The sequence below is a fragment of the Loxodonta africana genome, chromosome 11, assembly GCF_030014295.1.
Source record: "Loxodonta africana isolate mLoxAfr1 chromosome 11, mLoxAfr1.hap2, whole genome shotgun sequence".
In the NCBI taxonomy this organism is placed as follows: domain Eukaryota; kingdom Metazoa; phylum Chordata; class Mammalia; order Proboscidea; family Elephantidae; genus Loxodonta; species Loxodonta africana.
In genome coordinates this window covers 24556631-24568281 of record NC_087352.1, presented here as the reverse complement: position 1 = coordinate 24568281, position 11651 = coordinate 24556631, and the positions used below count along the sequence as shown (strand labels likewise).

Sequence of the window (11651 nt, the reverse complement as noted above, 5' to 3'; positions counted from 1 at the left end):
ACTGGTTCATTTTTTTAGTTTTTAGCATATAGGTAGAGAGGATTGAATGAGATTAACATACTGGTATATAAAGCCCCAGAACCTGCCTGACCTGTTGTAGCTGCCATAAGAGTGTTGATAATAATAATAATATGAAGCACTCACACTGTGCCGGGTGCAATGTTGAGTGTATTTATCCATAATTTCATTAAACAATATTTATAATATTAATATTATAATATATGCTATATGCCCACCCAGCGCCGTTGAGACAATTCCGACTCATAGCAACCCTATAGGACAGAGTAGAACTGCCCCACAGAGCTTCCAAGGGGTGCCTGGAGGATTTGAAATGCTGACCCTTTGGTTAGCAGCCATAGCACTTAACCGCTATGCCACCAGGGTTTCCATATGCTATGCGGAAATATATATATATAACATATAAAATGCCATATACAAATATATAATATGTATATTTGTGCCAGGAGTAATGTTTTCATCCATTATTTTAACAATATTTATTAATATTACTATTATAATATACGCTATAAAATTATATATGCTGTAATATTATCTAATGATAAATATACATAAAACAAAATACACATGCATTCTATAAGTATATTTAAATATAATTTATGTTATACTTATATTTATTTATAAAACATAATTTATAATTATAAAAACTTTATTTGAAAAATAATGTATAATATATATATTAGCAGTAGTGATATATCTAATACATTTGATATTATATTACAGGTATACTCTTTCCCAAATAAATTTAATACATATTAAATTATATATAATATATGCCAGTACCAATGGGAGCCCTGGTGGCACAGTGGTTAAGTGTTCGGCTGCTAGCCAAAAGGGTCAGCAGTTCAAATCCACCAGTTGCTCCTTGGAAGCCCTGTGGGGCAGTTCTACTCTGTCCTACAGGGTCACTATGAGTTGGAATCAACTTGTCAGAAATGGGCTTGTTTTTTTTTTGGTTTTAGTACCAATTGCCGTCAAGTTGATTCTGCCTGGTGAAGACCCCATGTGTATCAGAATATAACTGTGCTCCATAGGGTTTTCAATGGCTGATTTTTCTAAAGTCGATCCTCTGGACTTTCTTCTGAGGCACCTTTAGGTGGACTCAAACTGCCAAATTTTCTGTTAGTAGCTGAGTACATTAATGTTTGCACCACCCAGGGACTCCATATAATTTTATATATAATCCATAATATTGTATAATAAAATTGTATAATAATGTAAATTATATATGTTATACACGTAACATACACATATATATATTGTGTATGTAGTGTATATGTAGTACATTATATATATATATTTATATATATATATATATAAAAGTGCCCCGGGTGGTTCAAGTGGTTAAGCAACTACTGACTGAAAGGTTGGGGGTTCGAACCCACCCAGAGGCATCTTGGAAGAAAGGTCTGGCGATCTGCTTCCAAAAGGTCACACAGCCTTGAAAACTCTATGGAGCAGGGCTCTACTCTGCACACATGGGGTCTCCATAAGTAGCAATCGACTCTGCAGCAACCGGTTTGGTTTTGGTTAACATGTAATATAGTGTATTCTATATTATAAATATTAAATGTTTCTTTAACCATAAGGCCCCGAGGTGGGCACTGTGACTACTCTCAGTCTGTACGGGAGGAAACTGAGGCATGGGGAGCATCAGACACTTGGGAGAGAGCAGAGCCAGGAACAGTCACAAGAGCGGGCCCCCAGGCCCTGGGACAGGAGGCGGCAGCCCAAGCTGGCTGGGGTGTGCGCGCCCTGGAGCCTGGACCAGAGCCTCCCCCGCCCACACTTGCCTCCTGAGAGGTCACTCTGGGTGACCCTGCGGAGCCGCGTTACTAAATGGGGAGGTGCAAAGCTCCCCGGATCATCGGTGAGCCTCTGAGGGACGAACAGGGCAGGGCTGGAGGCCTGTACGTCCCCTAATACTGTCTTCTCGGGGGACCCAGGCGGCCAGCTCTCCAGCCTGACCTTTCTCTGCAGCCTAACAGCTGCTCTGCACCCCCGCACCCCCACATGAACAGCCTTCCCATATCCCAGCGGAGGGATCCGACTCCATCTGTGTCCCAGAAGTTGCCCAGGCAGGGACCAGAGGGTGGCCTGGAATTCCCAGACCCTCAGTGAATTCTGGCTGTGCCTCTCTGGGCTATGTCTCTCTCTGCTTCTGGGAGCCTCAATTTCTCCATCAGTAAATTGGAGACTATCAGTCTACTTGCCCAGGGCTTTTGTTGGGAGGATTCCATGAGGTCTTGCTTTGGAAAAAAAAAGAACCCAGGGCCTGGCATCTAGGAAACATTAGATAGTCCAAAATAGTATTATTTTTAATTTTTGCAAAGGTAGCACATACTCATGGGGAACTTGGGGAAAACTGAATACAGACTGGGCATTAACTGATTTTAGAGTCCCTGGTGGCGCAGTGGTTAAGGGCTCAGCTGCTAACCAAAAGGTCAGCAGATTGGAACTCACCAGCTGCTCAGTAGGAGAAAGATGTGGCAGTCTGCTTCCGTGAAATTTACAGCCTTGGAAACCGTATGAGGCAGTTCTACTCTGTCTTACAGGGTTACTATGAGTTGGAATCAATTCCATGGCAATGGGTTTCAAGTGGCACAAACACTTGACAGTAACAAACAACAACAACCTTAGCTGATTTTAAGGAATTTTAGTAATGCTAACCAAAAACCAAACCGTTGCCGTCAAATTGATTCCAACTCATAGTGACCCTACAGGACAGGGTAGAACTGCCCCATAGAGTTTCCAAGGAGCACCTGGTGCATTCAAACTGCCGACCTTTTGGTTAGCTGCTGTACCACTTAACCACTACGCCACCAAGGTTTCCAGTGAATGCTGTTGGACGTGGTAACAATGTCGAAGTTGAGCCAGAAATTTTCTGTATTTTTATAGAGCTGGACACTCACCTGTTTGGGCACAATTTATCAAGGTGTCTGTAGTTGACAACTTTTAGCTTTTTATGAGGGATAATTAGAAGCTTACCCAAAAATAGAAGACTAGAAGTTATTCACAGTTAGCAATGTTTCTGCTTCTTGTTTCTTAATTTTTACCCATCTCCCCATCCCCATACACGCATACTTTGATTTCTTTTTGCTGAAGAATTTTAAAGTAAATGCCGGACGTGGTATCATTCCACCCCAAAAGATTTCAAAATGTCATAATTTACTTTCTGCCAAAAATAAAAAGGTAAAAGCAAAAATGGCAAAATGTTGACATTTGTTAAATCTAGGCATTTCATCCCAAATGGTTTGAATATATTGTAATTTACGTTAAAATACTTCATGCCCCCCTAAAAAATCAAAGATAAAGCAAATATGGAAAAATGTTAACATTTGTTAAATCTACTCTGTTTGCCTTAAAAGATTTCAATACTTTGTAATTTACTTTAAAGTACTTCATGCCCACAATAAAAGAAAGGTAAAGTAAACATGGCAAAATGATAGCATTTTAAATCGAGTCAATATTCTTTCTACTTTTCTGTATGTTTGCAACGTTCCATAATCAGACCTCAAAATAAAGCAAAAGCAAAGGAGGTTCTCCCTCTCTCTCCCACTCTTACCCTAGCTCCCACCCAGTTCCCCAGAGGCAACTATTGTAGCCACTTTGCTGTGGATCTTTCCAGAGTCTTCACTAAGTGTTGTTGTTGCTCCTTTATTAATAGCAGAGGCTGTAGTAGTAGTGGAAACACGAGTGGAGCAGGCATCAGGGAATGAGTCACACTCGCTGGCCCAGGCCCCGATCGACATCTCCTCCTCCTGCTCTAAAGGCTGTGTGCCTCTCGGAACCTCAGTTTCCTGCCCTGTAAACTGGGGATAAACTCTGTCCCTTTTGGGCAGCTGGGAGGATTCTGTGTAAAGCCCCTGGCACAGGGCACATAGCAGGTGCTAAGAACCTGCAAATACCACCTCTCTTCAGAATGTCCCTCCAGTCTGCCCTGGCTGTGTTAGCTCCTGGGTCTGAGGGAGGAGGGGTCTGGGGGTCTGGGTTCCTGAGTCTGAAGGAGGAGGGGCTGAGGGCCTGAATTCCTGGGTCTGAGGGAGGAGGGAGCTGTGGACCAGGACTCCTAGGTCTGAGAAAGGAGAGGGCTAGGGGTCAGGACTCCTGGACCTGAGGGAGGAGGGGTCTGGGGGTCTGGGTTCCTGAGTCTGAGGGAGAAGGATTTGGGAAGGGCATCCTCATCCCGTGGCCAGGACTCCCAGTCCCCAGAGGAAGGTCATGTGCACTGAGCCCTCGGTGAGTCTGCCCAGTTAAGGTGTGTGAGGGTCTGTCCACCTTTCCCTGCTTCCCTCCGGCCTTTCCTCTGGGGGTTCACAATACGTTTTGTCCCCACTGTCCTGGGCCCTGAGCCCAGAGTCTATGCTGGTCTAAGTTTGGAAGGGGGAGGGGGGGCAGCGGGTCAGAGGGGGTGTGGGGGGCAGGGTGTCTCTGTGTCTGAGCTGTCACACACACCCAGAGAAAGGGCGGGACAAAAGGCTCCCAGAGACAGTCAGGAACAAAGAGCAAGAGACAAGACACAGAGACACGGAGAGCAAGCTGAGACGCCCAGAGAACTAGGGAGGGGAGACAGAGACAGGAGAGGGGAGGGGGAAACAGTGTGGGGGGGACCCTGTAGACAGACTGCAGTGGCCACACAGTGTACGGACAGGGGCCTGGGACCAACAGGGACAGGATAGGGAGATCAACCCCAGATCCGAGAGCTAGAGCAGGGGGCAAGACAGACAGGGAGGGAAGGGTGAGGAGAGAGACGGAGAGAGAAAGCAGAAAGAGCGAGAAAGAGACTGACTCATAGGAAAAAAGAAAGAGAGATAGACAGGGACAGAGACACAGAGAGAAAGGGACGGAAACCCAGAGGGGGGGACAGAGACCCAGAGAGAGGGGGACAGAGACCCAGAAAGAGAGGTGGACAGAGACCCAGAGAGAGGGAGGGACATTGACTCAGAGGAAGGGGGACATAGACTCAAAGAGAAGGGGACAGGGACCCAGAGAGAGGAGAACGGAGATCCAGAAAGAGAGGGGGACAAAGAACCAGAGAGAGAAACATTGACTCGGTGAGGGGGGAGGGCAAAGAGAGAGGGACAGAGACCCAGAGAGAGGGAAACAGAGACCTAGAGAGAGTGGGAAAGAGACGCAGTGTGAGACAGAGAGAAAGACAGGGAGAGGGAAAGAGACTCATGTAGAAGAAAAGAGACACAGAGAGGTTAGAGAGCAGGGAACAGAAGGTGAAAGGGAGCAAAAGAAATAAACAGGGCAACACAGAGACACAGAGGGTGATAGAAAAGAGAAGAATCGAATAGAGAGAGAGGAGTCCGGAGAGAGAGTTCAAGCTGGGCAGATTCAGACAAATCCAGAGGGAGACCAAGGCAGACCTTCCCAAGTCTTAGGCCTTGGTTCCGCTGGGCAAGGGCTGCAGAGACTAGGTGCAGTGGGGCTCAGTCAGGCTGGTTGTTTTTTGGGGCGCCCAGACAAAGAGTGCCTGCCCAGGAGACCTTGAGATGGAGCTCAGGGACCCTGAGACCCCTGAGGATGGGGACGCAGAGGTGAGAGACGGGAGACAAGGGAAGAAGAGTGAGGCAGACAGACAGGGGCAGAGTGTGATGGAGTCAAAGAGATGGAGAGATGGATGAAAAAAAAAAAAGAGAGAGAGACAGAGTAAGAGACATACCTCAGAGACCCAGACAAAGAGATGCCATACCACAGACCCTAGAAGAGAGCAAGAGAAGAACCCCCAGAGAAATGGACTCAGAAACAGAGAACAAGAAGCACAGGGGGACACACAGAGAGATACGGGTAGATGGAGGGCTGTGTGGGCTGAAGGCACAGCTCCAGTTGGTGTTGGGGGCTCTGGCTGGCTCCCAAAGACGGGGGAAGGCGGTGTCTCTGAGACAATCACCCTTAGCCTCGCCAAGACACAGAACAGGTGTCCCTGAGGCTGGGTGAGTCATTGTGACTCATCAGCCTCTCTTGAGACAGTGACCCCTCTTCCCCTGCCCCCCATCTCAGCCCAGAGCTGGACCTCTGGCTCTGCCTACTGTTCCCCTCTCCCTCTGCTCTCGGCAAGCCCTAGATTCACCTCTCCCTGCCTCTGTCCCTGTCCCATAGGAGGACACAGCCATGACCCTCCAGCGCCTAGTGGAGCTGACAGCCGCCAGGGTGACCCCAGTGCGGAGTCTTCGTGTCCAGTACCGCCTCATCCGCAAGCTCGGCTCTGGCTCCTATGGCCGCGTGCTCCTTGCCCGGCCTCACCAAGGGGGTGAGTTGGGACACCAAAGGGTGGACTCCCAAACGTCCCCATAATAGGAGTTCCTGGAAGCCACCGAGATGGGGAGCATCTCCAGGAGTCCTTCTTAATGGGGACCTTCAGAAAGTTAAGAGCTCAGTGATCTTTCAAGAAATGGAGCTCACTCAGAGAAGGTAAGAGGCTTGCCTAAGTTCACACAGCAAAGCAGGAGCAGAACTTGGATTTGAACCCAAGTCGCCATGTCCCCTTACTTCATGCAAGAGGAAATAGAGGTTCAGAGAGGGTAAGGCTATTGTGCAAAGCCATACAGCAGGAAAAGTCTCCTCCAACCCCTATTTCACAGATGGAGAAATTGGAACCACAGGGAGGTCAGGAAGCTCCAGGTCACATCACTGGGACCCCAACCCAGTGACTTCTCCCTGACCCTGTGCCGTGTCCTCTTATTTTATACATGAGAAATCCAAGGCTCTGAGAGGTTGAGTGGCTTGCCTAAAGTCACACAACGATCAGAGTGCTCTGAGGGCCCCTCTGACCCTGGCTCCCTGGCAGGCCCAGTGGTGGCACTGAAGCTCTTGCGTCGAGACTCAGTGTTGAGAACCACCTTCCTGAGAGAGTTCTGCGTGGGCCGCTGTGTCTCCTCACACCCAGGCCTGCTCCAGACCCTGGCGGGCCCCCTGCAGACCTCCCGATATTTCGCCTTCGCCCAGGAGTACGCGCCCTGCGGGGATCTCAGCGGGATGCTCCAGGAAAGGGTAAGGCAGCGGGGGCAGGGAGGGGGTAAAAAGTTGGGACTGCTAATTGCAGTTCCAACTCTCCCAAACCCCATTTCTATCTCTAACCCTGACCCATCTCAGGTCTACCCTGAGCCCCAAATGTCCTCCCTAGTTCTAATTCTAATTCTAAATGCAGTCCCATGCCTGACCCCAACCCTAATCCATCCACTCATCCAAACACAGATGCCATTGAAATTGGATGGATAGGAAGTTGTTGGGATTGAGGATGGATTAGGTCTGTTGATGGGGGTGGGGATGAGATTGGGTTAAGGAGACAGAGTTGGGATTTTAGCTGACACTGGGATTGAGGGTGTGAGTGTTGATGGAGTTAGGTGGGTTGCATTTGGGGTTGACTATAGATTGGTAATGGATAAAGAGAAGAGCTTGGAACGGGGATGCAGAGGGAGGCAGGGATGGTTGGTGATGTTTATATAGACTGAGTTAGAGATATGTGATGACTGAGTTGGACACCAGGTCAGGATTGAATTGATGAAATTCTAGTTGGAGTTGAGTTTGAAGATTAGGTGGGACATCTTTAGGGATGATGGACGTTGGATTTGAGATAGAGTTGGGGATAAATGGAAGGAAGGATGGATGGATTGAGGAAAGGAAGAAAGGGTGGATGGACGAATAGATCGATGGATCGATGAGTGGATGGGGGATGGATGGATGGGTAGAAGCTAGGATGGATGGATGGGAGGATGAATGGGAGGGAGGGAGGGAGGGAGGGAGGGAGGGAGGGAGGGAGGGAGGAAGGAAGGAAGGAAGGAAGGAAGGAAGGAAGGAAGGAAGGAAGGAAGGAAGGAAGGAAGGAAGGAAGGAAGGAAGGAAGGAAGGATGGGTTGATGTTGGATATTAAATAATTGGATAAATCAGTGGACTGCTGACTAGCTGGTCAAATGGATGTTGAGTGCATGCACTGGAGAGTAGCTTGTTGGATGGATGACTAGTTTGATGGATGGATTGCTGTCTGGCTGGCTAGCTGGATGGATAGATTAATTGATTGATGAACTAAACTGGGGACTTCAGAAATAGTGTCTGAGTTAGAGAAGGGATCCAGATAACTACGTGACTAAGATGAGGTTAAGTACGGGATTTGGGTTTCCATTGGAGAAGATCTGATTGGTCAGTTTAGAAGAGACATTTAAGAAATATTACGAGTGATTTGAGTATGTGTTAGGGTTAGGAGAATGTTTGAGGGAAGCAAAAAGAGGCTCCTGGCTAGAATTGGGGTTCAGGTTGGGAAAACATCTGGGAGCTGGTCTAAGGGAGTACAGATATGGGTGCAGATTGTAGTTTTGGATGGTCTGAAGGCCTTGGAGTGTTGTGAGGGTAGCCACTGATCTGAGGTTCTGGATTCTTGAGTCCCAGAAGCCACAACTCTTAGGGACCTGGAAGTCTAGAGCCTCTTTGGAGGGAGACTCAGAAGCAAAATAAAGAAGGGACGGAAGCACCCTGACTTCATCCTCTTTCCTTGGTTCCAGGGCCTTCCAGAGCTGCTGGTGAAACGGGTGGTGGCCCAGATTGCTGAAGCCCTGGACTTCCTCCATGGCCGGGGGCTGGTCCACTCAGACGTCAAGCCAGACAATGTCTTGGTCTTTGATCCGTCCTGCAGCCGGGTAGCCCTGGGCGACTTGGGTCTGACCCGTCCAGAGGGCAGCCCAACCCCTGCCCCACCGGGTCCACTGCCCTCCGTGCCTCCAGAGCTCTGCCTTCTTCTGCCACCTGACACCCTGCCCCTGCGGCCATCCCTGGACTCCTGGGGCCTGGGAGTGCTTCTCTTCTGTGCTGCCACTGCGTGTTTCCCTTGGGATGTGGCACTGGCCCCTGATCCTGAGTTCGAGGCCTTTGCTGGCTGGGTGACAACCAGGCCCCAGCCACCTCAGCCACCACCACCCTGGGACCAGTTTGCACCCCCAGCCCTGGCATTGCTTCAGGGGCTCCTGGACCTGGACCCTGAGACAAGGAGCCCCGCTCTGGCTGTCCTGGACTTCCTGGGGGATGATTGGGGGCTGGAGGGGAATAGAGAGGGGCCAGGGGGCTTGGGGATTCTATCCAATGAGGATGGGGAGGAGGAAGAGGGAGGATCAAGCTTGGAGGAGTGGACAGATGAGGAGGACAGCAAAAGCGGTGGGAGGAAGGGGACAGATGGGGAAGCTCCCTAACCAGGTGAATAAGACCAGTAGCCGGAGCTGAGGTCAAAGGCCTCTCCCTCACCCAAATAGCCACCTGGTTAAGAGAGACAACTAGCTACTCAGGGAGATCAGAAGGGACACACTGGACTCTCCCTACTGAGAGCTGGACACTGGTGTACAATTCCCCTTCTAAATGAGGTCCTGGGAGTCCAGGCCCTCAGCCTCTCTTCCCTCAGACTCAGGAGTCCTGACCCCCCAGCTCCCTCCTCTCTCACGCACAGGAATCGGGGCCTTCAACTCCCTCAGATTCAGGAGTCCAGGCCCCCAGCTCCTCCTCCCTTAGACCCAGGAGTCCAAGCCCATCCTCCCTCAAAGACACTTCCTTTTCATTCTGTCCTGAGTGTGTCTTCTTGAAAGGAGACTGTTCCCCCCTCATAGATAAGTTTTGGTTCTGTGGGGACATGTGGAATGCTTATCATGGATTTCGGATGGAATCACTCCTCTCCTCTGAGACCCTGGGTGACCCCCACTGTCTAGGGTCTAAAATCTGAACTTTATGAATCCGATACCACGTAAATCTCACTGTCCTCTTCTCTGGGTGACATTGGGAGACTCATTCACCTTTTTTAGATCTTAGTCTACATACACACACATACACACACTTTCCAGCCAACAGATATTTGCACATACTGTACCCTCCACCAGGAGCCTTGGTGACACAATGGTTAAGTGCTCAGTTGCTAACAAAAGGTTCGTAGTTTGAACCTATCGAGTGGCTACAAGGGAGAAAGATCTGGCAATCTACTTCCGTAAAGATTACAGCCAAGAAAACCCTGTGGAGCAGTTCTACTCTGTTACACGGGGTCGCTGTGAGTCGGAATCTACTCAATGGCATGTAACAACAACAACAAACTGTCCACCAAAAGCACCTTTCTCCAAGCTCCACAGGTCCAGGAAATGGCACCCCCACAGTGTTCTCTATGTCCTTCTCGGGAGCTTGTATCAGAGGGATCTGTGTCTCTATCTTTTGTTTGTCTTCCATCTCAGACTGTCCAGGATGCACTTGGTCTTCATTTCTAGAACCTTCCACATAGCACCCTGTGCTACCTCCCCTCGGGCACAGAGCACCATGGTTTGTAATCATCTAAGCTCGGTTTGTCTTCCTGACCCTTTGCTCCTAAGGGCCAGCACAGGTTCTGATGGACCTTGCTATTTACCCAGGTTAGCTTGGGTGTCTCCTCTGCTGGGCATCTCCTTTACCCTTTCCAACTATGGTCTGCACTTGAAAACAAAAATCCACACAATTGGGCTGATAAACAACATTATGATAAGTGGAAAAGAAATTGAAGTTTTCAAGGATTTCATTCTACTTGGATCAACAATCAACACCCGTGGAAGCGGCAGTCCGGAAACTAAATGACATATTCCATTGGACAAATCTATGACAGAATACCTCTTTAAAGTTTTAAAAAGGAAAGATGTCACTCTGATGACTAAGGTGTGTTTGACCCAAGCCATGGTCTTTTCAATCTCCTTGTATGCATGCGAAAGCCAGACAAAGAAAAAGGAAGATAGAAGAATTGATGCATTCAAATTGTGGCATTTGTGAAGAGTATTGAATATACCATGGACTGCCAGGAGAACACGTTAGTCAGTCTTAGAAGAAATACAACCATAATGTTCCTTAGAAGCAAGGATGGTGAGACTGCAACTTGCTTACCTTGGACATATCGTCAGGAAAGACCAATCACTAGAAAAGGACATCGTGGTTGGTAAAGTGGAGGGCCAGCACAAACTAGGGAAACCCTCGATGAGATGGACCTACTCAAAAGCCATAACAGTGAACTCAAATATACCAAGGTTCATAAAGATGGTGCAGAATGGGGGAATGTTTCATTCTGTTATATGTAAGGTCACCATGAGTGGAAGCTGACTTGACGGCAACTAACAAACCTTCATGAAAGCATGTGTGCCTCTAGCTTGTGGTGGTTTTTGTCCTCGGGGGCAGGGCTGAGTGGATAAGATTGTGTCCCAGCACCAAGCACAGGGTGAGGCATAGGTTACAGGCTCAATAAACGCCTGTGGATAGGAAAGTGTGAGTCTTCACAGGAATTTACTATAGATTCTTTCTAAATTCTAAAGCAAGTTTGCACCCCCAAAATTATTGCCCTGAGATAATCTCTAAACCTTAAACCAAAAATATCCCCTGCCCTCTTCTTAAAACCAAGCAATAGTTTAGCTTAACTAGTAAAGAATGTCTGCCTTAAGCATTACTCTCTTTTAAGATCTATCTGTATGGGATCAAATTGACAACGGCAACGCAAAAGATTAGATAGGAACCTTAGGGGACAGTGAGTTTATGTTAATGGAGGAGGAACAACTCAGAAAAGGAGGGTAAGGATGGTTGCACAACTCGAAGAATATAATCAATGTCACTGAATTGTACATGTAGAAACTATTGAATTGGTGTATGCTTTGCTG

At 48.2% G+C, this 11651-nt stretch overlaps 1 protein-coding gene across 1 annotated transcript; it reads left to right on the top strand.

Annotated features, from left to right (window-relative positions):
- The first annotated feature begins 4609 nt into the window (after window positions 1-4609).
- Window positions 4610-9830, top strand: SBK3 (SH3 domain binding kinase family member 3). The gene is made up of 4 exons (XM_064293457.1): window positions 4610-5561; window positions 6124-6274; window positions 6812-7014; window positions 8520-9830. The coding sequence occupies exons 1-4, from the start codon at window positions 5517-5519 to the stop codon at window positions 9198-9200; spliced, it is 1080 nt and encodes a 359-aa protein (XP_064149527.1). The 5' UTR covers window positions 4610-5516; the 3' UTR covers window positions 9201-9830.
- The last annotated feature ends 1821 nt before the right edge of the window (window positions 9831-11651 follow it).

Coding starts and splice junctions, on each gene's coding strand:
- SBK3 (XM_064293457.1), top strand. CDS start 5,517: ATGGAGCTCAGGGACCCTGAGACCCCTGAGGATGGGGACGCAGAG. Junction 5,562..6,123: donor CTGAGGATGGGGACGCAGAG/GTGAGAGACGGG, acceptor CCTGTCCCATAG/GAGGACACAGCCATGACCCT. Junction 6,275..6,811: donor TGCCCGGCCTCACCAAGGGG/GTGAGTTGGGAC, acceptor GCTCCCTGGCAG/GCCCAGTGGTGGCACTGAAG.